Source organism: Littorina saxatilis, linkage group LG15, assembly GCF_037325665.1.
Source record: "Littorina saxatilis isolate snail1 linkage group LG15, US_GU_Lsax_2.0, whole genome shotgun sequence".
Lineage (NCBI taxonomy): Eukaryota > Metazoa > Mollusca > Gastropoda > Littorinimorpha > Littorinidae > Littorina > Littorina saxatilis.
The window spans coordinates 23,404,813-23,429,812 of NC_090259.1; the positions used below are offsets into that span (position 1 = coordinate 23,404,813).

Consider the following 25,000-nt stretch of genomic DNA (forward strand, 5'->3'; position numbering starts at 1 on the left):
ACCCAACCCCAAGAACATCGTCAACAAAGTCCTTACCCACAACTCCTGTTCTCTCTCCCCAAGCAGAATGAAGGTTGCCATGACAACAGACTTGACATGGGGGTGACCTTCTTTTCCTTTGCTCCCGGCGATTTTCATCAGGTCATTCGACGTCAGTTTTCCGATCTTGTCGGTCAGCTTCTTCATCGCCTGAAAAAGACAGAAAGATTTCTCATGTTCAAAATCAAACAACGAACACCCATTCATCACCCTTTCTCATATGAGTTCATGGCGATTGTACAAACATGGGTATACAAACGGTGACAAAGAATTCTCACCCCCCCCCCCTCCTATCTAAGACATACTCCTTTTTAGACCTTGATTTTTATTTATTTATTTATTAAGGAGATTTCTATAGCGCATAACAAGCACTATGTGTGTGTGACATGTATTTCTCTGATGTTCTGTTTGTTTGTTTGTTCGTTCATGGGCTGAAACTCCCACGGCTTTTACGTGTATGACCGTTTTTATCCCGCCATTTAGGCAGCCATACGCCGCTTTCGGAGGAAGCATGCTGGGTATTTTCGTGTTTCTATAACCCACCGAACTCTGACATGGATTACAGGATCTTTTTCGTGCGCACTTGGTCTTGTGCTTGCGTGTACACACGGGGGTGTTCGGACACCGAGGAGAGTCTGCACACAAAGTTGACTCTGAGAAATAAATCTCTCGCCGAACGTGGGGACGAACTCACGCTGACAGCGGCCAACTGGATACAAATCCAGCGCGCTACCGACTGAGCTACATCCCCGCCCTGATGATGTTTTGTTCATAACCTCTTTAAATTTACCTCCATTTAAGACTGCCTCCTTTTTAAGACCGGATTTTCTCAGACTGTTGGAGATCTGACAAGGCTGGTGCCACTGTGCACTTACTTTCTGATGAATTACACAAATCTTCTGGTGGATCACATAGTAAGTATAGCTCTAACTGTTACACTTTGCCCTTCCCTTACTTATGCATTGGAAGGTGTTATATATATTTAAACGTCTGGCCTTTGCTAAGTAAGCCTTCAGCTTGCTTCCTTTGTTATATATATATAATAGAAGTTTTCACGCACGTTTTTTAAAGTTCATTTGATATATTTTGAAAAGTAAAAAAAAAAGTTTTAGGGTCAGGAGGAAAAAAAGAGTCGGGTCGGTTGGGGAATCGAAAACACAGATTTTGTTCTTGGCCTAAACAACGAAACAAACCTCCAAGTGGATGGACATTTCCTGAGCCCTGAGGAAAATGAACTCTCCCTTGATGCGTGCCGCCACGCATGACTTCACAGCGTGAGCCAACGCTGTTTTCACGGCTTCCAATGAACGCCTGTGGAACGCTTCATATAATCCTGAAATTGATGTAAAAAGAACTCAATACTCAAGACTCACAGATTTTCAAAGATCCTTCTCAAGAATAAAGAAAATTGTTTAGCAGTGTCAGGGTTTAAAAAGAGAAAAAAAACCTACCATGACTGTGGCTATTAGAATTTGCAATAAGATTTACCATTAAAGGCACAGTCGTTCCCGTGTAAACAATTCCACTCACCATCTCCAATATAGCTAGGCTTTTACATGGGATATGACCAGCCCTCCAATTGGACTCGCACCCAAGATCAACAGCCCGGGTGCTCTCTTTGCTCCAGGACTGGGTGGCCGAGTGGTAAGTGCACTTGCGCTTGGAAGCGAGAGGTTGCGAGTTCGACCCTGGGTCAGGGCGTTAGCAATTTTCTCCCCCCTTTCCTAACCTAGGTGGTGGGTTCAAGTGCTAGTCTTTCGGATGAGACGAAAAACCGAGGTCCCTTCGTGTACACTTACATTGGGGTGTGCACGTTAAAGATCCCACGATTGACAAAAGGGTCTTTCCTGGCAAAATTGTACAGGCATAGATAAAACTGTCCACCAAAATACCCGTGTGACTTGGAATAATAGGCCGTGAAAAGTAGGATATGCGCCGAAATGTCTGCGATCTGCTGGCCGATGTGAATGCGTGATGTATTGTGTAAAAAAAATTCCATCTCACACGGCATAAATAAATCCCTGCGCCTTGAATATGTGCGCGATATAAATTGCATAAAATAAAATAAAAAATATAAAAATCCCTGCGCTTAGAACTGTACCCACGGAATACGCGCGATATAAGCCTCATATTGATTGACTGATTGAAGAATTTTTCTGGATGAATTACATTTGTTACGGACACGGACTGTTGCAATCTGTGAAATTAATGCATCGACAACAATTCTCACTATGCACATGAAGCAGCCAGTGAGTGTTTGTGTGTGTGAGTCTGGGTGGGGTGGGGGTGGGTGGGGGGATAGAGTGTGTGTGTGTGTGTGTGTGTGTGTGTGTGTGTGTGTGTGTGTGTGTGTGTGTGTGTGTGTGTGTGTGCGTGTGTGTGTGTGACAAAGTTGGGGGATGGTCTTACCCCATGTAAAAACTTGGCCAGATCTGAGATGGTGAGTTGAGTTGTTTACACGGGAACGACTGTGCCTTTAATGTTAAATCTTATTGCAAATTCTTACAGCCACAGTCATGGTAGTTTTTTTTCTTCTCTTTTTAAACCCTGACACTGCTAAACAATTTTCTTTATTCTTGAGAAGGATCGTTGGGAAGGACTGTGCCTTTAAAATGAATTTTGGAATATCTGCCTCTGCAGATCTTAGGTTGTAAACGGAACTGTTTTGAACTGTGCCTCCGTGCATGATCGTCCGTTGGTGCTGTCCTACATGCCAACCGGCCTAATGGGCAGTAAGTAAAGTAAGTAAGCCGTGCATGATCAGAACTTATTATGCGAAAAGGTTTGAACCTTTTGACGTTAATGACATACGATACTGATACATGGCTGCACGGCCTGGCAATGACCTGATGAGTAGTTTTACTACTACTGAATATATTTGACGAAGTCGTCGAGACAAACTTAATTCATTCTCGAAAATCTTTGTCAGTTCTTCGGGATCGGGAGACTTGCAGGAGAAATGAGAATTTTGTTTAGGTGACGCCATTTTACGCATCATGGCGTCTTCTTAAACTTTGCTTCGCTTTTGACGTCAGATATGTCATTCTGGAAAAGAAGGCAAAAAAGAGTCATTTCCGTTTGCTTTAACTGTGTTGGTTGTCATTAAACCAGATACGTATACATGTACCTTTCTCGTAATGTTCCACCAGTACTTCTTCCGCTGTGTGTGTGTTGACGTTGTTTTGTAATTTGACGTCATATGCATGACGTAACGCTTTTTCCAGCAGGACCACATCCACGTCGTCTTTCAGGAGTTTCAGAAGTTCCAGACAGGCCTTAGCTTGAGTGATGACGTCCAAATTGACGCCATCAAGTTTTTGGTAGTCTGCCAGGGCTTGTTCCAGTTGGTTGATGTCAGAGCCGTGCATGGCCTGACATAGTGAAGGCAAAATAATAGATGAGAACATAGAAGTTGATACAATTTCAAAGTATGAATGAAGAGAGTACTGTATAACTATTTCGTTAACACTTGGGAAAGTCGTAACTTCACGAGAAACTTACTTTTCATCGTGAAGAAAGTCACGAAAAGCACAACAACAACAACAACAACAACAACAACAACAACAACAACAACAACAACAACAACAACACCTGGTGAGACATTTAAAACTACCTTTATATTCCCAGCCAGAGAACCTAAAATAATTATACTAAAGCATGACTCAGTTATAGTCTAGATGACAATGGCAAGGATCGATCGAAGGCAACAATGCTGCTGTGGTGGTAAATGCAATGATATAGCAATTGCAGGGACAACAATGAGGACGTCGACGACGACGACGACGATGATGATGATGATGATGATGATGATGATGATGATGATGATGATGATGATGATGATGATGATTATGAATTGATGAAAATGACGAATAAACGAAAGGAATAACGTAATCATTGACAATGATAACTACAACACTGGTTATGACAATGATCACCAATACCAACCTGCACCAAAACCTGCATCTGGGCGACCTTGAACTTGCTGACCGTCTTCTGAAATTCATTGACCTTGCTTTGGGTCAAAGGGTCAAGTTTACCCAGCGCTTTGACGCTCTGTTGGAATTTGGCAACGTCAACATTTTTCATGGCCGCGAGAAGATCGTTTTTGTTCTGTGGACAAACAGCAACACATTCACATGCAAATATCGCCAGCTAGGAGAGACAGAGAGGAGAAGAATGAGAAAGAGAGAGAGAGAGAGAGAGAGAGAGAGAGAGAGAGAGAGAGAGAGAGAGAGAGAGAGAGAGAGAGAGAGAGAGAGAGAGAGAGAGAGAGAGAGAGAGAGAGAGAGAGATCACCCACCCAGGATGCACTGAAATTGTTTAATCGTGATCCTTCTCACCTTCGAATTACCCGTCTGTCCTTAAGAAATGCAAAGACCTTGACAGAGAGAGACAGTTAGAGCTAGCCAGGGAGAGAGAGACATACAGACAGGCATACATGCACACAGACAGACAGACAGACAGACAGACAGACAGACAGACAAGAGAAGGACAGGGAAGGTTGATGTATCATGTATGGGAAGGGACCCCAGTATGGCCGACAAAACAACGGCACAACAGGGGCGTCACACGCTATGAAAAAGTGGTGGGGCTATCAAACAATATCAAGGAATATTTACTTTACACTTACTTGAACGTGAAAAAGCAGCAGACACACCAAATCGGAACTTTCTGTCTCTATTGCAAAAGAAGAGCGTTATCGAGTTCTTTCCCTTTGAGGCTCTCTCTCTCTCTCTCTCTCTCTCTCCTCTCTCTCTCTCTCTCTCTCTCTCTCTCTCTCTCTCTCCTCTCTCTCTCTCTCTCTCTCTCTCTCTTTTTTTTTTTTTTTTTTTTTTAGGGGGGAAAAAGTGGTGGGGCTCTAGCCCCATGGCCCCACCTGGATAAGACGCCCCTGCACAAGAGCGCGGAGAAACTGTTTCATTTGACATATGTACCCCCTCTGGATAGCTCGCACATGTCAAAGCAGTGGCGATCAGTTGCGCCGCTCTTTTCTCAGGCCACAACACAAACAATTAAAGAACGCATTGCATGTCTACCTGCACAATGTTCTTCGTATCAGCGCTGACCAACTTCGTGTCGGAAGTGATGAGGTAGTTCACCAAAGTATTGTAGTTGATCTCTGCAGGTTGGTCGTCGCTGTCACGTGACGACTCGTCGAGAACAGCCATAATGATCAGTCCGTATTCCGCTATGGCGTCGTCACGTGGAACTTGAACCGACACACAGACGTCGTCTTTGTTGGTCTTGACCTCTACCAGTTTGGACAGGTCTTCGGATTTTCTTCAACACACACATAAACGTGTTGCCAGAGAGGAAAGCCAGCATGCAGACAGGTTTGAACCAACGCACGCACGCATGCAGACAAAGAAGCACGCACGCGCTGACACACACGTACGCATGCGCTCACGCAAGCTAGCAACAGATGAAGTAGCCTAATAGGTAAGTTTACACACAGGTAAGAGAGATAGTTTGGTTGATTGTGTACTTGCCTACCCAAACCTATTTTCACTCATTGCTGGTTTCAACATCGTTGATTTCGATGAATTATTGTCTGTTGTGCATTGCCCAATGCATTTTAGACTTTCGTTGTGCTCTCTTGCTGGTGCAAATGCCTAAGGTACGAAAAGTGATGTTGTGAAACCCAGATTATAGAAGAAGAAGAAGACGAACAGGAAGACGAACAAGAAGACGAGCAAGAAGATGACGACGATGAAGAAGAAGAAGAAGAAGAAGAAGAAGAAGAAGAAGAAGAAGAAGAAGAAGAAGAAGAAGAAGAAGAAGAAGAAGAAGAAGAAGAAGAAAAGTGATGTTGTGAAACCCAGATAATAGAAGAAGAAGAAGACGAACAGGAAGACGAACAAGAAGAAGAAGAAGAAGAAGAAGAAGAAGAAGAAGAAGAAGAAGAAGAAGAAGAAGAAGAAGAACAACAACAACAACAAAACAACAACAACAACAACAACAAGATCAAGATTAATAAGAAATACCTGCTATTGTGTGTGAGGATGGCTTGTATTTTCTCATTACTTTTTTTGTCTGGTTGGGATTTGAACCTCGAGTCCACTCTCTCCCCCTGCTGTGCTTTGTGTGTGAGGGTGGCTTGTACGTTCTCAATAGTTTTCTTAGCTGGTTGGAATTTGAACCTCAAATCCACTCTCTCGCCCTGCTGTGCTTCTACAATGCCATCTTGATGTGACGGTTCCACCAGACCCTCGTTTCGTGCGTGTTCGTTGTATCCTATCTGGCTACATCCATCCGGAAAGGGTTGGGGCTGTGTACAGTTCAAACTATTTTTAAAAGTCCAATATTTAAATCCAAAAACAAATAGACTGCCAACGTTCCAATATTCAGAATCCAAAAACAAGCAAGTACTGTTACAGGAACGTTTAATTGTGACAAAACCATACGATACAGTCACTGATCTTCGACCTCGCGGTCTTGTAAGTGGACAGAGGAACACTTATAAGACAGTAAATACACTTATCTGACAAATTGTCCAGAAGCTCCTCCGAAAACGGCGTGTGGCTGCCTAAATGGCGGGGTAAAAAACGGTCATACACGTAAAATTCCACTCGTGCAAAAAAACACGAGTGTGCGTGGGAGTTTCAGCCCACGAACGCAGAAGAAAAAGAAGAAGTCCAGAAGCGCGTTCGGAAGACACAAGCGAGACTGAGACCAGTCTCAGATGAAGATTAATGGAAGATCGGTGACTGTATCGTATTGCTTTGTCACAATTAAAGGTTCCTATAACATATCCTTGTTTGTTTTTTTAGTCTAATATTTTACTTTTTCAGTTTTGTATTCAAAACACGTATTGTTACATACCCCTGAACAAATTAACAAATTAACACATTTGAAAAAAGTATACACGATTTCCCGAGTTAAAATGTCCATTTTTACTGGAATTAGTATTCGATGCTACGATGAACTACTTTGCAGTTCCTATGTTCAATTGAATTAACAGCAAAAACACCAACTCAAATATAATTTAATCACACATCTGTATACGCGTGATTGTGGACTCTCAACTTCTGTACACGCAATCAACTTGAATTTCCTCGTACACAATACTTGTACAACAGTACCTTTATTTGAGGTCTTAGTTGAGAGCGAGTCTTAGATCAGAGGTTGCACTGTGTTTTATTGCACGCATAGTAAATTATTCAGCTGCCAAAGGTATCTCGTTTGGAGGCATGCAGAAGAATCTTAGCTTTCGATGTCAATGGCCATCGAAGACGTCTGCATAGGCCACATAACTAAATGCATGCCAACTGCCCCGTCACAAAATTGACCTGCGGCAAAAAACAACAACATTTTCAATAATTGCAATCCTCTGCGATACCATACGACAATTTTAAAAGAGCACATGACGGGTTTTTCAACGTTGCGACAGTGTCTTCAACGGCCAAAGTTTTGAGGTATTTGGAAGCATGTAGAAGAATCTTAGCGGTGACGTCTGCATAGGCCAACTAGCTAATTGCATGCCAACTGTCCCGTAGCAAAGATTAACCTGTCGCATAAAAAGCGACATTTTCTACAAGTACTTACTCCTGCGTTACCATGCGGAAATTTCAAAACCGCACATTACCGTTTTTCCAAAGTTGCGACAGTTAATGCGGAACTCGCCGAGCAAAAACTGCGACATTTGCAACAACTGCTTACTCCTTCGTTACCATACGACAATTTCAAAAGCCGGCGTAAACCGTTTTGCCAATGTTGCGAAACTCGCCGAGCAAAATATGCGACATTAGCAGCAATTGCATATTCCTGCGTTACCATACGACAATTTGACAAGCGCTCATTACCGTTTTTCCAACGTTGCGGCAGTTAAATGCGGAACTCGCCGAGCAAAAAAAGCGACATTTGCAACAGTTGCTTATTCCTGCGTTACAATACGACAATTTCGCTAGCGCACATTACCGTTTTTCCAACGTTGCGGCAGTTAATGCGGAACTCGCCCAGCCCGGTGACCGTGCCGTCCATGACCCCAGCGATCTCGATCCTGTAGACCCCGTCCTGGGGCAGGCGTGTGGCCAGCATCTTCTGACCCTCCTTGCTGTTCTCCAGCACGTAGCGCACGAGCTGCAGCTCCTCCTGTGACATAATATAGATGATCGAACGTGTAGCAAAGACCTGCACGCGTAGGGGAAGGGCTCCTAATATGGACCACTTTTTGTTTCATGCTGATAAATAGCTTGTTTTCTTGCAAAGAAGTTTCATTTTGTGTTTGGTAGTCCTTCTTTCTTAGGTTAACCGTTAGGCCTAATTAGAGTAAAATAGCTTTGATACACATTCAGCAAAAATTAAATACAGAAAAAATCACAAAGGGTCCATGCATATTAGGAGCCTGGGCACCTAATATGGACCAGTGAAGCGGCCTTCACGAATCACTGTAAAAAGCCCCCTATATTTCAAAATACCATGATACAACTTAGTGTACAAATCAGCCTAATTAAAATATGCTCTAGATTTATCTGTTTCGGGTTGATGAGAGCATTATTTGAAGAACAGCAGGAAACTAAAGAAGCTTATCAAAAACAGAGTGAAAATAAGTGAAATTATCAACTTCCACGAAAAGAAGACTTTTCGTTGCATTTTTTTTAAATCTCGAGGGCTAGTTATAGGTTATTACCAGCAAGCTTCTTAATGAATTAATGAAAATAGCCTATAGCTTTTATTTTCTTCGATTTGTTGAAGGTGGTCCATATTAGAGGACTCGCACATACTTTGAGATTTTGCTATTATTTTTTGTTTGCAGAAGAAACTCGGGGTCAACACTGCTAAAATGTAACAAATACGGTTTTAGCTGTCATATATAGCCATTTTTGTTTGATAACAGCTTTGGCTGTAGACAGAAACGAGTCCGTTTTAGGCGGCAAATTTAGAGTGAACGCTGCCAAAAGTGAAAAGAGAGAAAAAGCCTAACGGTTTTGAGATTTGTGTTTCTGCAACTGTTTTGACATGTGCAAGTCATCCAGAGAGGGTGAATACAGCGAATAAAACTTTTTTGAGCGCTCCAGCGCCGTTAGTTTGTGGTGGTCCATTTTAGGAGCCGGTCCATATTAGGAGCCCTTCCCCTACGTGTAGATATTACGTCACCCGTGACTCACTTTTTTTTCTCCAATGTTCAAAATCATACGTTGTTTTGCTCCCACCCAGACTGCAGATCTTGGCAAACGCGTGCCGTAAAAACTAAATTTGATGACGTTACCCGTACACGTTCCCGTACACGTGCTGAATAGTGCCACATCTAGATCTGGCTAATAAACAAAGACTGAGACCCACAACGGCAGCGCTGACTGCCAGCACTGACACATACATTCTGATCATCATCGCTCAACGGCTATCGCCAGTTATCTCTCTGACCGGACGCTAAAGTCCTACGCGAATCTATCAAAACAAGAATACAGAGTTATCTCCCATATGTTGTTCACGAGCAGTGTTCGCGAGACGAAAATGATTGCAGATTGGCCGACTTCGACAGTGATCTCCGTTCTGTTCTTCACAGTAATGATAAAGACATCGTTCTGAGGTCAAAACAAGTCGAAATTTTGGGACTGCTGCCGGAAGGAGGCCGTAATATATTTTTGCATCACTGTCAAAAATTCGTCTGCTCCAGCGAGCGCGGAATCCAAACGGTTGATTATCACGTGACACTTTTGCCATATTTAGAGTTGTTTGCACAGTAAATCTTTCTTTCTTTATTTGGTGTTTAACGTCGTTTTCAACCACGAAGGTTATATCGCGACGGGGAAAGGGGGGAGGGCACAATAAATACAACCGCGAAAAATAGCTCGCTTGAAACTGTCTTACATATCAATTCCTTTGTAATTTAAAAATTACACAACACCATGAAAAATCATTATCGACGAACGCGAATCTGCTTACATCCATAACACATTACGAAAAGATCTAAATATGTAAAAAAAAAAAAACAACCCGATTTCCTCGCCAGACAAGGAAAACCAAGGCATCCTGTCAGGGATAGAATGAGTCGAACTCATTTTGACCTGAGTTCAGGAAGTGACACATAATGATCCAGATGGATCTCAAAACCATCTCAATGACGCTTCTTGAAACCACCTCCGGCTTGGGTGCCTCGTTGACCGTGAGCTGGAGCGCGACAACCACCCCTCCCTTGTGGTGGCCCTTTTAAATTGTTTATATTTTTCTGTCTTTTTTTTTTTTTACCATCTATAGTCGGGGTCAAACCCTGTAACATGCTCCTAATGGTTTTACCGTGAGGGCGTAAACAATACCTATCATCATCATCAACATCCATTCTCATCTTCTTCTTCTCCTGCGTTCATGGGCTGCGTTTTGCCGATTACGCGAAATGGGCAAAAATGCTGCCGACTGATTCCGGTGTAACACGAGAAAATGACTCCCACGAGATTTTTACTCCGGAGTAAACATTTCGTACGAAAAAGTTACTCCCTTTACGAAAAAAGCACTCCCCCATTGCACGAGAAAATTACTCCCCAAGACAGGTGAGTTCCGAGTAAACATTTCGTACAAAAATGTTACTCCCCTGACGAATAAATAACGAATAAATTACTTCACTCCAAAACGAGCAATTTAACTTCCCATGCCAGGTGTACGAAATGTTTACTCCCTTGTCCTCTGTTAGTCTTGTTGGTGGAAGGGGTGGAAGGAGGGTAGCGCGACATTCGTGTGCGCGAGATCACTTTTTGGCATTTTCCCTTCGCCCGCATCCCATTTTTGCGTACGAGATTTTTTGTGGAAGTAAAAAAAATGGGGAGTAAAAATTTCGTGGAGGGAGTAATTTTTTCTTGCCTTGGGGAGTTCTTTTCTCGTACAAAAAGTGTACTCGGAGTAAAAATTTCGTACGAAATATTTACTCCGGAGTAAATTTTTCGTTGAGTAAATATTTCGTGTTACACCGGCACGACATATACACGCCAATTTGACTGAATTTATTTATTTTTCTTTCTGATTGACGCAAGCGGCGCCACATGGGAAATTAATTCTGCAAATGTTTCTCACTCTGCACAGAAAAAAAGGAAGTCTGCTGGTTTTAGCCATGTGTTTCAGCTGAGAGATGCTCATATCTCGAGTGGACATATCTGCGATGGCTAGAATGATGGCTTACACGAGCCTGAACAAATGAAGACGTCTTTTTCTTGAACATTCCGTCTGAAGTAAAACCTCAGTCATCAAAAGCAAAACAAAAATCGAATCACGCAAATTATGGCGTCAAGTAAACATTATGTCACTTCTTGTTCAGGACTCCTTAACGCCCTGTTTTCTGTGAATTCTGAATATTGACATCTACTAGTTAGTAGCAGACTGGTATAGGCTCACAGGAAAAACAAGAAAGCCACGCCCTGTTTCTGTGAACTCTGAATATTGACATCAACTAGCAGCAGACTGATCTAGGCTCACCGGCAAAGGTTTTTTGGACAAGGCGGGGTTGAAGTAGAGATTGTAGGTGAGGGACGCGCTGGTTGCCCCCTCAGGATGACTGAAGGCGATCTGACATCGTCCCTCGTTTGCATCAAGCACCCCGCTCTCGCACGTAAGTATCTCCCAGCCTGAGGTGAAATAGTCCTAAAGGGAGGGGCAAACATGAAGAAAAAAAAGCCTTAAAGTCGTCAAGAATGTAACAGAAAAAAAAGTTTATCATCATCACCTTGTCGTCGTCAGCGTCGTCGTCGTCGTCGTCATCATCATCATCATCAGCAGCAGCAGCAGCGCTACGGAAAGCTTTATAAGGTCTGTCATTTGGACTTTTTATGGAACTTGCGCTGTGGAAAAGCATTTTATTATCAATATCATTTGGACTTTTTATGGAACTTGCCGCTGTTGAAAAGCATTTTATTATCAATATCATTTGGATTTTTGTATGGAACTTGCGCTGTGAAAAAGCTATTTAATATCATTGTTTTTTTATGAAAACGGTGATCCCGCCAGCAGCACCTCAGCGTATCTCGGAGTGCCCAGGAACTCTTGGTCGGTCCAGGGCTGCTGGAGTAGCTGCCAGTGGCGATCGCTGGCGTGGCAGAAGGCGTTGAAGTCTTCGGGGTCCGTCAAGAACCAGAACTCGTCCAGGTCCTGTCGTACTTCCTTTCTTGACACCTCCCTGTTAATGATATACGATACCGATGCATGCACAGCCTGGCGGTGACTTTGCGATTATTTATTACTGTTACTGATATGTTGAAGTCATCGAGGCAATTAAACTTCGTTCTCGCCAGAATTCTAGGTCACTTCCTCTGGAGACATGCAGTTAGAGGGCAGTCACACACGCAATTCAATCGTGAGATTTACCCGGCCTGTCACACGGGCGACTGAGTCGTGCAAAATAACTACGACAAGTCTGCGACTCAGTCTCATGCGATTCCCTCGTAGCTTTGAGCTTTAGAACTTGTTCTATTCCTGCGACCCAGTCGCCAGTCAATCGCAGGGGCAGAACCAATCAGAAAGCGTCGTTGCGGCCTTCACGCCGTGACGTAAAATAATGGCGGACAGTGGCGGACAGCGTCTCTTTGTCGATTCAAAACTTTTTGGAAGAATAGTTTCTTACTCAGATATAAAGGAGACGTTTTAGGCGTGTACAGCGGTCGGGAAACATTAATTGCAATTGTCTGGGAACTTTATTTCTCGCAGAGGCGTAATGCTGAAAGGTATTTTTCAGAAAGGTAGAGCGATGTTCGAATATTAGCGTCTGCTCTCGCAAAGCGCGTTTGCCGTGTTCACTGTGACACGTCACTTCCGCCCCGCTCGCGTGGAGTTATCGTTCGTCAATCGTTAGTCAATCGTTCGTCTATCGTTCATCGTGTGACGGGTCAATGGCCTACGATGTGATGTGCGATCGGCTCAAGATTGAATCGCACGATTGAATCTCAACGATTGAATCGCGTGTGTGACTGAAGCTAGCCTAAGTGACAGGACTTTTATGTGACGCCATTATTCACGTTATGACGGGTTTTTTCGAACGTTGTTTGGCTTCTGATGTCAGAGATTTGAGACGTCTGGTTTTTATTTTATTATATTGTTTTTAATCGATATCGTTTCTCTTGAAAAAGAGAAAAGACTATGAATGATACACTGCGATGAGTGAGTGACGCAAGGTCATGAGTGTTCTTTGACTGACAGACAAGAACAGATCAGATGAGTCCATTGGCCACTGTGATGCCGGCTACATGATGGCCATTAAAACCCCTTGAATGCCATAAACCGTATTAGGTTCATACGTTGCTGTCATCAAACGTCAATACTCTGACAAGGGAAATAACCGCTGTATATTTCTAGATTATCTTTTATAAGTGGTCGTTGTCTATGAAATGTAAGCTATTAATGCTTGTATTTTATTTCTTACGAGGAAACTTTTTATATGTAAAATGTTGAATTTTAATGTCCAATGTAAAGCGCCATGAGACTTGCCATTAGGCGGTGAACAGCGCTATAAAAGAATGTTTTAGTATTATTATTATTATCATCATCGCCCTTTGAATTGCAACCAGATAAGTGCTTCTTCTTTTTGTACCCGTTTTTCCACGGGTGACCGATACGCTTCTCTCCACCTTATGCAACTTCTTTGAGGAGTGTTGCACCCCCCCCCCCCCACACACACACACACAAACCCCCCAAAGGGAATCAAGGCTGTTGATATAAAACGCATCAGTTTCTGGTAACATTCAAGATTGGGATTGTGCTATTCTCAATACAATGGTATTCGCTGTTTCATTGTGGGTGAGAATATTTTTTGTTTTGTTTGTTTTATCTGTTCTTTTCGGGATTATCATGGCAATGACGTTATAATGACAAGACAAAGATTGCTGTACTTTTCTCGGACAGCCTGTCCACTTTTCTCCACGAGCTCCCAGTCCCCTTCGGCCAGACCGTCTGTGGTGATGAGTGCCCAGGGCACGTTGACCAGTCGCCACGAGCCCTGCACGTGCACTGCGTTCCAGCGATTGGTCACTTTCAGGCCCGTCTGACCCACTTCGTAGCCGGCTCCTTTGCTGGACCCCTCGATGGTGACGCACGGTATTTCTGCTTTTCTGTGTCGATGAGTCAGAAGATTGAGATATACGGTTAGTGAATGGTTAAAGCTGTGGTCTATTTATGACTTTCCGGGGCTACGAGTTTGAAAAGATAGGGCTGAGAATGGTAATCTTGAACTTTAGTGTGTTAAATTCATAGCTCAGAATCCAGTGGCATTCTTTACTTATTTTTAATACAGGTCCCTGTAATCAAGCCAAAGAACATTTGTCGTGAAATTAATTGACGGATTGAACTCCAAACTTTAGCATAATTAATTAATTTGGTCATTTGATCGACGAACTGAAACGGCCCAAGAATGGCTACGTTGTCATCCAAGAGACATCACTAAGGCAACAGGAGTTTCCTCCCCTATCGCCGCTTAGGATAATTCCTTCTTTTACGCATGTAAACGAAATGCATTCCGAGCATTCGTACAGTTCATTCCGTGACTCCAAGGGGATCTAAAATGACTTGTTCTGCATACAAGTGCAGGTTCTGCAAATTTGGAGGTTTAAATGCCTCTGAATTCTGAGCTATGAATTTAACACACTAAAGTTCAAGATTACCCTGAGAATCATGTTCAGAATTCTGTACAGCGAACGCGGCCTGAAAGCCCTCCTATACGGCGTGTATGACCTTGAGAATTTCAGTCAACGCTTGAATTTTGCTGTGATAACATTCCTCCTGCCCATCCCCCAACCCACACGAAGTCAATCTTACCTGCACAGAAGGGCAAAGAAGTCAGTGTAGATTGTACGATCAAACTTGATTCGCTTCAGCCACGCGTGGGGTGTGTCTCCTCTCGTGACCTTGGGGAAGGTCATGGTCAAAACAGGTTGAGCCGAAAGCCAGACGAAGATTGACCTGACCTTGCCGAGGTCAGAGGTCACGCCCTTGAGCAGATGAGCAAGAAGGTCATCGTAGCTGTTGCGAAGTGTATCTGGTGCCTGTGTTTTGAAAAGCAATCTGATGTCATTATCGAATTGCTATTCCTATTTACGCGCAGTCAGCTTTTTCAGTCCACAAGCTTATGCAAAAAGCAGCAAACGATTATCGAATTGACGCGAACATCATTCTTACTGAATAAAAGAAACACCTCACACACACACACACACACACACACACACACACATTTAAACAAAATGCAAGATAACGCTTAAAAAACAAACCTTTCTTGCGTTCTTGTCTATATCGGCAAAATCATTGGCATGGAAAACCTCCTCAGGCTTGGTGGAAGGAGGTTTGGGTGGGGGATACCCGTCTACAAAATGAGGTACATCCATCTGGTAATGGACAAAAGCAAGTGTAGTTATCAAGTATGATGTCTGGTTTCATCCTGACTTCAGGTCAAAATGCGTTCTGCTCATCCCTAAAGCCTTGGTTTTCCTTGTCTGGCGAGGAAATCGATTTTTTTTTTACATATTTAGATCTTTTCGTAATGTGTTATGGATGTAAGCAGATTCGCGATCGTCGATAATGATTTTTCATGGTGTTGTGTAATTTTTAAATTACAAAGGAATTGATATGTAAGACAGTTTCAAGCGAGCTATTTTTCGCGGCTGTATTTACTGTGCAAACAACTCTAAATATGGCATAAGTGTCACGTGATAATCAACCGTTTGGTTTAGACGCTCGCTCAGTGGAGCAGACGATTTTTTTACTGTGATGCAACCATATATTACGGTCTCCTTCCGGCAGCAGTCCCAAAATTTCGACTTGTTTTGACCTTAGAACGGTGTCTTTATCATCTAACGGAGATCACTGTCGAAGTCGGCCAATCTGCAATCATTTTCGTCTCGCGAACACTGCTCGTGAACAACATATGGGAGATAACTCTGTATTCTTGTTTTTGATAGATTCGCGTAGGACTGTAGCGTCCGGTCAGAGAGATAACTGGCGATAGCCGTTGAGCGATGACTGATCAGAATGGTCTGGTTTGTGAAACGACAATTGCTGATTTCTTTTTTGTTTTTTTTAAATATTTGTTGAAAACATGTTTCCTTCATTTTGTTTGGAATACAAAAAATTCCACATACGTTTTTACGTCCTACGTTGTGTGTGTGTGTGTGTGTGTGTGTGTGTGTGTGTGTGTGTGTGTGTGTGTGTGTGGACTACGTATATCAACAAAGTGAATAAAATTACATCAACAGGGTTTATTTAACTGACTAATCTACAACAACACAGATACATAATTTAGCAAACAACTACTGTTGTTGTTGTAGTTGTTTTTGTTGTTGTTGTTGTTACAATTGTTATTGTTGTTGTTGTTGGTGGGTAGTTTTTTGCAGGGTTTTCTTTTATGGATACCTGATGAGAGCTACCCATGCGTATTGTACTGTCCATATTTACCTATGATAATGCTGCTGCTGCTGCTGCTGCTGCTGCTGCTGATGATGATGATGATGATGCGGATGGTGGTGGTGGTGGCTGTGTGGTGGTAGTGATAGTGACGGTTTGTACTTTGTTTGTGAACTTATGTCTCAGGTAGGCCTAATTGTGTTTTTTTTCATGTATCTATTTAATGTGTGTATCAGTGATACTAATTAATCTGTGATTAATTGTGTTTTAAACGCATAAAAATAAACGATAGATAAAGAGAGAGCGAGAGAGAGAGAAAGAGAGAGAGAGAGAGAGAGAGAGAAAGAGAGAGAGAGAGAGAGAGAGAGAGACACAATGACAATGGCAATTCTTTATTTAACGAGGGTAGTAGATTAAGCAGTGGTCTGCTTTTTTACATCCAACCCTCGCCCTAATGAGGGACTAACTACAAAAATGAAATACAAATACAAGATAAAAAATAGAAAATAGAAAACTAAAATTCTACACAGAGAGAGAGAGAGAAAGACAGACAGACAGACAGACAGACAGAAATAGACAGAGACAAAGACAGACAGACTAAACTAAACTCATATAGACAGAAAGAGACACAGACACAGACAGAGATCGAGAGCACGAACAAAAAAAGACAACACTAAAATAAGAAAGCTTACAAACTGGTTTAAGTACTCACGTCTTTACGTCTAAGTCCCCCGTTGTCTTATCTCCTCTGGTTCCTTCCAGTTCATAAACTTCTAAAAATCGATCGCTCACTATTTTCCCCACACACGAACAGCAGTCACGGTGTTAAATTCCGTAATACAATCTCACTGGACATAAGCCAACTCGACAAGACTCGAGAAGAAAACGCTATCAATTGAGATCTTTAAAGGTACTGAACTTGTCAAATCCAGGTGCACGGAGCCCCTGGGGCTTTTAGTCATACCTCAGGCAGCTATCCGTTAGAAGAACTACCAAGTTTCATTGACTTGCACCCAAAGAGTCAAGAACTGCGATTTTTTTACGAATTAATTTCGTACTCGGACCCGGCTGGTCTTGGCCTATTTTTGGATCTAAATTTAGATCAGGTAGATCACCACATCATGCACAAAAAGACACGTCACTAAGCAAACTATGTCAGACGTCATCATGAGTTTGTGTAAAACAAAATGGAGGCCGGAATCACTCAGTTGAATCGAACTCCGACCAAACACCACGTAATAACTAGGTTAATTTATGCACTCGCGTGAACAAGAAACTGTCGAGCTTCACAGATGTCGACGTTGGGTAGTTTTGGGTTTGTTTTACTACCATATGAGGATTTTTGAAATGTAAATGCACTCAGCTGCAACAAAAACGCAAAACGAAAGCTGTGAGCTGCACTGTGCCTTTAAGCGTGTTCCAATAACAACAAAGAACTGCAAGAAGCGTACGTGTGAAGGCTGGAGAGAAAAAAACTCTGTAAAAGGGATACACAATTTGTCTTTACTTTGTAATAAATATTAAACAAACAAATAACAAGCACAGTGCGACAGCTAAAAATGTATAGACCTACACCAAAGTCAAGCGTTATTCGATTCTCAACACCTGTGAAGCATTGTTTGCGCAGACTGTAATCACGTAGAACTTCGAGGCCGTCTTTGACACCATGTGATAAGAATACAAAACTTGAACTTCCTGGTTCGAAGCTCTTTGAACCGTGTGGCAAACGATCCCTCGAAGCAATCATAGGCGCCTGATGCTTTGACATCAATTCATCATAAATGAAGGTTTACAGGTTGGGTGTTTTGGTGGCTTGAGGAGAACAATGCAACGAATGTTGGCCTGCAATGTATGGCGAAACACGTGTGCAAAAAGTATTTATTTCAAAGAACACAATAATTGGTTGATTTAAATTACAGTCTTTATTTGGCATTATCCGTTTGTTTTCAAATGCAATCTGAAACACCACTTCAGTGAACTGTACAAGTTTATTTTTTAAACACTCATAACAGAGAGAGAGAACAAAAGAACTATTGTTCTAAAGACACAAATAAACAGAATTAAATAAATACACATGCACAACGTCAAGGAAACGTATAATACATTTCATTAATGTACTGTCATATAGTAACCGTTTGTTTGGTGTGGTTTTTAAATCTCAAAAACATATCATTCCCTCTCAATACAAAGTACACCCTTGTTGAACAGTATCTGTCATAACTGCTTGTCTATTATATTGAACATGTATTTTTCCGTCTTATGCATTAAACTATTTTGTCATCATTTTCACGAGTTTTCATTCACAAACACCTGGGAAATAAATCTCATGTTCCCCATGCAATAACTCGAGGTGGTGAATGGGTTTGAGCTTTCAGGTGAAACGTGGATTGTCAAAGTAAAAGCCAATCAGGCTGATTGTTTGATGTGTGGAACCATCGCGGCTTTGGATTTGTGTTTCCGAGGACAACGATTGTAAGCATTCACTCTCAAAGACCCAATCAATGTTGATAATTACCGCGGCGACTCATGGTCAATTTGCAACTTATCTCTGTAATCGCAAAATCCACAACGAAAAGTCATAAACACTTAAAAAGAAAAGAAATATGCTCAACACTTACTGAACTCACACGTATGATCGCAGTTCTGTACATTTTGAGACTGGAAGAAAAGCGTCAACATATATGTTATCAACAAGCTACATTTGACGTCACATACAAGTTTGACGTGTTATCTCGTGCTACTGTGACGATGCTTTGTGGCCCGGAGTTGGATTCTAAAAATTCGTCTCCCTGTGGGTTATTGTGCATTTTGTTGCACAACCAAAATGATGACAAAAACGATGTTTGGTGGCTTGTTGTCAGACCATCATTTTGTTGTTGGTCCTCGGGGAGCATATCGCCTTTTGTCTCATATTTATCAACCGCGGCCTTCGGCCTTGGTCGATAAAGATGAAACAAAAGACGATATGGTCCCCTTGGACCAACAAAAAAACTGGTCTGTCAACAAGTCACCAAACATCTTATAATGTTCTGTGCATCGCATTACACAATGTAAACAAAATGCCTGAATAACACATTTGTGACCCTCCACCACGGAATGAGTCGCATGTCACCTTTGATGATTTTCATATTTTTACATTTTCCTAAAGAGTTTTGTATGCTCTATCCAGTGGTGAAAACCGTTTTAGAAAAGAGCGAAAACTGTTTGAGTTATAAGCCTGTGACTAAGGTGACCCTCACACTGTTACCAGACACTCCCCGGACTTACATTAAGCCTAGCGCAGAACCGCACGACGTGACATGCGACTCATTTCGTGGTGGAGGGTAACATTTTTGAACAAACAAAAATAGTGCTAGCTGAATTAGGATGTCACTCAAAACTGTCAAACATTGCAGGGAAATACATGTATATGTAGCTTTGCTGTTATGACAAGGCAGATCTGTTGTCACCAGATCGACACAGTTACAATATAGAGTATAGTGCTTCAATAGAAGTGTGTGTAATGCTATGTCATGTCATGCCATGTCATGTTATGTCATGTATGTCATGTCATGTCGAGTCGCGTCTCGTATCGTGTCGTATCTCGTATCGTATCGTGTCGCGTCTCGTATCGTGTCGTGTCGGGTCAGGTCGTATCATGTCTCGTTAATTCTTGTGTCATGTTATGTTATGAGTTAGGGCCTATCTCTAATATGCTGACTTAGGGTTAGCAAATGATGTCCAGAAAATGGACATAGTGGAAGTTACCAGTAAGACAAATGATATCCGGGTTCTGTTTAAATATCTGATTTAAAAAAAAAATGTCAGACCCAACAAGTTTGCTGAATAGACGAATTCTGTAAATAACTCTGCGGGCTGCGGAGAGTTGCTTTTCCTTGGAAAAAGAGACAAACAAACACACGTGAAAAAAAAGGCCAATCATTATCGAGTGGCGTATTATTCATATGCTCGCTGACGACGTGTATAGAAGGGCGGGGACGTAGCTCAGTTGGTAGCGCGCTGGCTTTGTAGCCAGTTGGTCACTATCAGCGTGGGTTCGATCCCCACGTTCGGCGAGAGATTTATTTCTCGGAGTCAACTTTGTGCAGACTCTCTTCGGTGTCCGAACACCCCCGTGTGCACACATGCGCACGAAAAAGATCCCACGTTCACAGCGAAAGTCTCAGGGCTTGGAAAACACGAAGACACGCATGCATCATCTCTCATTATCATGATCGTATTTCGATACTTTGACGAGACAAACCCAATGCTGGTGTGTCGAAGAAGACAGCCACAGCGGGCTTGTTCGAATCAAAGTATCACACCATATCTTCAGCGTATTACCAATACCTGTCCCAATATAGACCAGTTGGTCTAAGAGGACGTCAAACCCTAATAGTCAGTCAGTCAGTCAGTCGTGTATAGAAACAAGCCGCTCGCTAGTGGTTGGAGTACAATGTCACGTGGGTTTGTTTGCCCTTTTTTCCCAAGGAAAAACAACTCTCCGCAGCCCATAACAACTTGACAGAGTCATTTCCAGAAGTCGTCTATTCAGCTAACTTTTTGGGTCCGACAGTTTTGTTTTATCAGATCTATATTAAAAAGAACCCGGATATCATTTTGTCTTATTGGTAACTTTCACCCAATCCATTGTATTTTCCGAACATCGTCTATTAGCAGGAGGCATCGCTGGAACCCCAGATGGACCCTTGGTTTCAGTGACTTTCTGCACATCAAAGCGAATCTCTGTAGTCCAAAATCATTCTTTTCTTGTCTTCTGGACCTTGCTATTCAAGTCCGGAGGGCGCGCTCTGCTTTCTGGGTGGTTGAGACCGGACCGTCAAATCTGCTCCTGAACTTCCTACGTTTGCTCAAGCATTTTTGCAGCTGCCTCGGTTAGACTTATCAGTTTTTAGCATGTTTATTTTCTAACAAAAGGTTTTTTCTCATGGAAAGTATGTCTTTCTTTCTTTATTTGGTGTTTAACGTCGTTTTCAACCACGAAGGTTATATCGCGACGAGGGAAAGGGGGGAGATGGGATAGGGGAAAGGGGGGAGATGGGATAGAGCCACTTGTTAAGTGTTTCTTGTTCACAAAAGCACTAATAAAAAAATTGCTCCAGGGGCTTGCAACGTAGTACAATATATATGACCTTACTGGGAGAATGCAAGTTTCCAGTACAAAGGACTAAACATTTCTTACATACTGCTTGACTAAAATCTTTACAAACATTGACTATATTCTATACAAGAACCACTTAACAAGGGTTAAAGGAGAAACAGAATCCGTTAGTCGCCTCATACGACATGCGGGGTGCAGAGAAATAAGGATGTGGAAAAGAAGACTTTTGGTAAGTGAAATAAAGGTGATGGATCCAGTCAGGTAGAAATAAGACAACAAGAAAAGAATTGGAAAACTGCAGGGAATAGTAGGGAGAGTTTTCTTGGAAGGAAATATAGGTGAAAGGACTGGTAAGGCAGAAATAAGACAAAAGAAGAGAAGAAACAGAACCGTTAGTCGCCTCTTACGACATGCTGGTTAGCATCGGGTAAATTCTTTCTAGTCCCAACCAATATGGGACTCCCCCTAACCCGCGGGGGGTTGGAAAGTATGTGAAAATGTGTATTGTCTATTACTCTTAGAACGCCTCCTCAACCATTTTAGCTTATTGTGGTCCTGTTTTGTTTGTGTGTGTGTGTGTGTGTGTGTGTGTGTGTGTGTGTGTGTGTGTGTGTGTGTGTGTGTGTGCGGGCGTGAATGCGTGCGAGCGTGCGTGCGTGCGTGCATGCGTGCCTATGAGCGTGCGTGCGCGCGTGCGTTTGTGTGTGTGTGTTTGTGTGTGTGTGTGTGTGTGTGTGTGTGTGTGTGAGCGTGCGTGCGCGAGTGCATGCGTGCGCGAGTGCGTTTATGTGTGTGTGTGTTTAATCGATATCGTATCTTTTTCAGGGGCAGTTTTTACGGTCCAGTCATAGACTCAGTCGTCGCACCACCACGCCCGCAGAGACCCTTGCGGACCAAGCTCCTGAAGCCGGCCCTGAATGCAGAGTTGATGGCGAAGAAGACGAAGAAGTCCGCACCAGAGCTGATGACGTCCAGGAAGAGCAGCAAGTGCTCAAAGATGCCGTGGAGGTTGCCCTGGGCCTTCCTCAAATCCGGTCTGGCGATGTCGATGATGTGGAGCAAGGTGACAGGCAGAGCGAGGAGCGTGACGAAGAAGGAGTAGAGCAGTACCACTTTCACCGAGCGGAATGTGTTGGACCGCCTGAAAAAGAGGCCAAGGTAAGAATGAATCACATTTCAATTTCAAGATGAAGAAACAAATTAAATGTAATTTTACGAAGAGATTCTTCTTCTTCTTCTTCTTCTTCTTCTTCTTCTTCTTCTTCTTCTTCTTCTTCTTCTTCTTCTTCTTCTTCTTCTTCTTCTTCTTCTTCTTCTTCTTCTTCTTCTTCTTCTTCTTCTCCATTTTCGTTCATGGGCTGAAACTCTCACGTTCAATCCTTTTTGTGCACGGGTGGGTTTTTACGTGTATGATCGTTTTTACCCCGCCATTCAGGCTGCCATACGCCGCTTTCGGGGGATAAGAATAGATTCAAAAATGATTGCGTTGAATTCTTCCTCATACTCTGAATCCGAAAATATATACATACATTATGTTTGGCATAAAAAGAAGCTAATAAACAGGGTTTCATTTACCAGTGCGCCCTGCGCCATTGGCGCATTAAATCTGAAAATGTCCCATCACAATTCCCTTCAGTGCGTCAAAGGGCGCATTGAGATTACATACCACTGCACCACCAAATGTACACTATACATCAGATCACACACACACTGCACACACACACACATACACACACACACACACACACACACACACACACACACACACACACACACACACACACACACACACAGATAACACGATATAGCGGCCAATTCTCAGATGGCACCATATTGCACCATTTTGCATCTTTAGTCAAAACGCGTTCAGGCCTCTTTGGTGCTTCTTGCCTTAAACTATGTCCCATCGGAATTTGGTTGAGGGGGACAAATGTCCGATTGCCTTTTTCTCCCAGGTTAAACCCTGAATAAAAAAATGTTTAAATACAACAAATCGCGCTTTCCTGTTTAGCAATTTATTTTCTATTTTTTAGATAATCCTTTCACGGTTGAAATGGTTGTCTTGACGCACCTGAGAACGGAAGCGTTGGTGGTGTCTACACCGGCCTGCTGCATGAAACGGTCGTGTCGGATGAGAGAGACCAGCAGAGCGATGTTGGAGAGAATCGTCAGGACTATGGCCCAGTACTGGAACAGCGTGTTGACGCCCAGATACACCTGTTGTCAAGTGAAAAGAAAGGATGCAATGCTAGTAAACATAACTGAACTTAGTCATTCTAGTCAAAAATAAGTCATGAAGGAATCATCGCTGTTTCAAAGGCGTGCAACTCTGCCACAGCAAATACATTACCAGACATAGTTATTCACGAAGCTCGTCTATCGAAAGCATCCATTCGTGCGTTGGTAATAAACCTTTCAGAATAATGCGCAAAAGGAACTGTTCCGATAGCCACTAATGAGTATACAATGTGAGCATATACATTCTCTGTCTGCCCGATTGAATGCATGAAGAACTGTCTGTCTGTCTGACTGCCTGTCTATTAATTTTTATGAAGAAGAAAAGGAGGAAAAACAAGGGAAAAATTGAAGAAAATTCCAACGAGAAAAAACACCCACAGGCAGCCAGCCAGCGAGCCAGCCAAACATACACGACGACGACAACCACCACCATCACTACTTCCCATCACACACACACACACACACACACACACACACACACACACACACACACATACACACACACACGCACACACACACACACACACACACATACACACACACACACACACGCACACAAACAAGCACGCACACACACACACACACACACACATACACACACACACACACACACACGCACGCACGCAAACAAGCACGCGCACGCGCACACACACACACACACACACACACACACACCTGCATGAACTCCTTCATGTAGTTAGCAAACAGCGCCGTGGGACGGATGACCCCGTACACATTACCGCTGACCTCATCCACATATTCCTCAATCCGCAGCCGGAACGCGCCATCCGTGCATGTCACGGCGAGGGACAGCAGCATGACAACGCCAGCGATGGTCTTGGAGAAAGACAGCCAGGAGCAGCATTGACTCTTCTTCATGGAAAACATCACGGCCAGCGTACGGTCAAGGGTCATCAGAGCCGTGAGGATTATCAGCACGTTCCGGGTTGCGATGACCACCAGCATAGCGCAGTAGATCTTGAAGTAGGCGTAGTACAGAGGCAAGTAGAAGACGTCCTTGTAAAAGATCTCCACGATCACCATGGGGAAGTTGAAGACCAGGCAGACAGTGTCAAGAAAGAAAAGGAGCTGGATGTAGCTGTTGTTGACTGACGCGGACATACGGCGGAAGACCACCAGTGAAGGGACGTTGAGCAGGATACCTACGAAGGAGATGACAATGGAGGAAGAGAGGATGATGGTTTGGGAGGTCTTGACCGTCTCCACACTGACGAAGCCTGGCTCTGACAGAAAGGACCCGGGCGCGGGTGTAGTACGGATAGCGTCTGATTGTGTGGATGTCGTTTCCTCTTCTGT

General features: G+C 43.0%; 1 protein-coding gene across 1 annotated transcript in view; it reads right to left on the reverse strand.

Annotated features, from left to right (window-relative positions):
* Positions 1–19,312, reverse strand: part of LOC138948854 (uncharacterized) — a 24,816-nt gene extending 5,504 nt beyond the window's left edge. Inside the window, exons 1-13 of the mRNA XM_070320478.1 lie at positions 17,057–19,312; positions 15,216–15,329; positions 14,767–14,993; positions 13,845–14,063; positions 11,977–12,139; positions 11,443–11,607; positions 7,957–8,130; positions 6,024–6,307; positions 5,076–5,319; positions 3,985–4,149; positions 3,167–3,410; positions 1,233–1,372; positions 37–189 (exon numbers count right to left, since the gene is read on the reverse strand). Of these exons, the coding sequence (XP_070176579.1) occupies positions 37–189; positions 1,233–1,372; positions 3,167–3,410; positions 3,985–4,149; positions 5,076–5,319; positions 6,024–6,307; positions 7,957–8,130; positions 11,443–11,607; positions 11,977–12,139; positions 13,845–14,063; positions 14,767–14,993; positions 15,216–15,329 (2,292 nt within the window). The 5' untranslated portion in view covers positions 17,057–19,312. The remainder of the gene's footprint in view (positions 1–36; positions 190–1,232; positions 1,373–3,166; positions 3,411–3,984; positions 4,150–5,075; positions 5,320–6,023; positions 6,308–7,956; positions 8,131–11,442; positions 11,608–11,976; positions 12,140–13,844; positions 14,064–14,766; positions 14,994–15,215; positions 15,330–17,056) is intronic.
* Between the last annotated feature and the right edge of the window lie 5,688 nt (positions 19,313–25,000).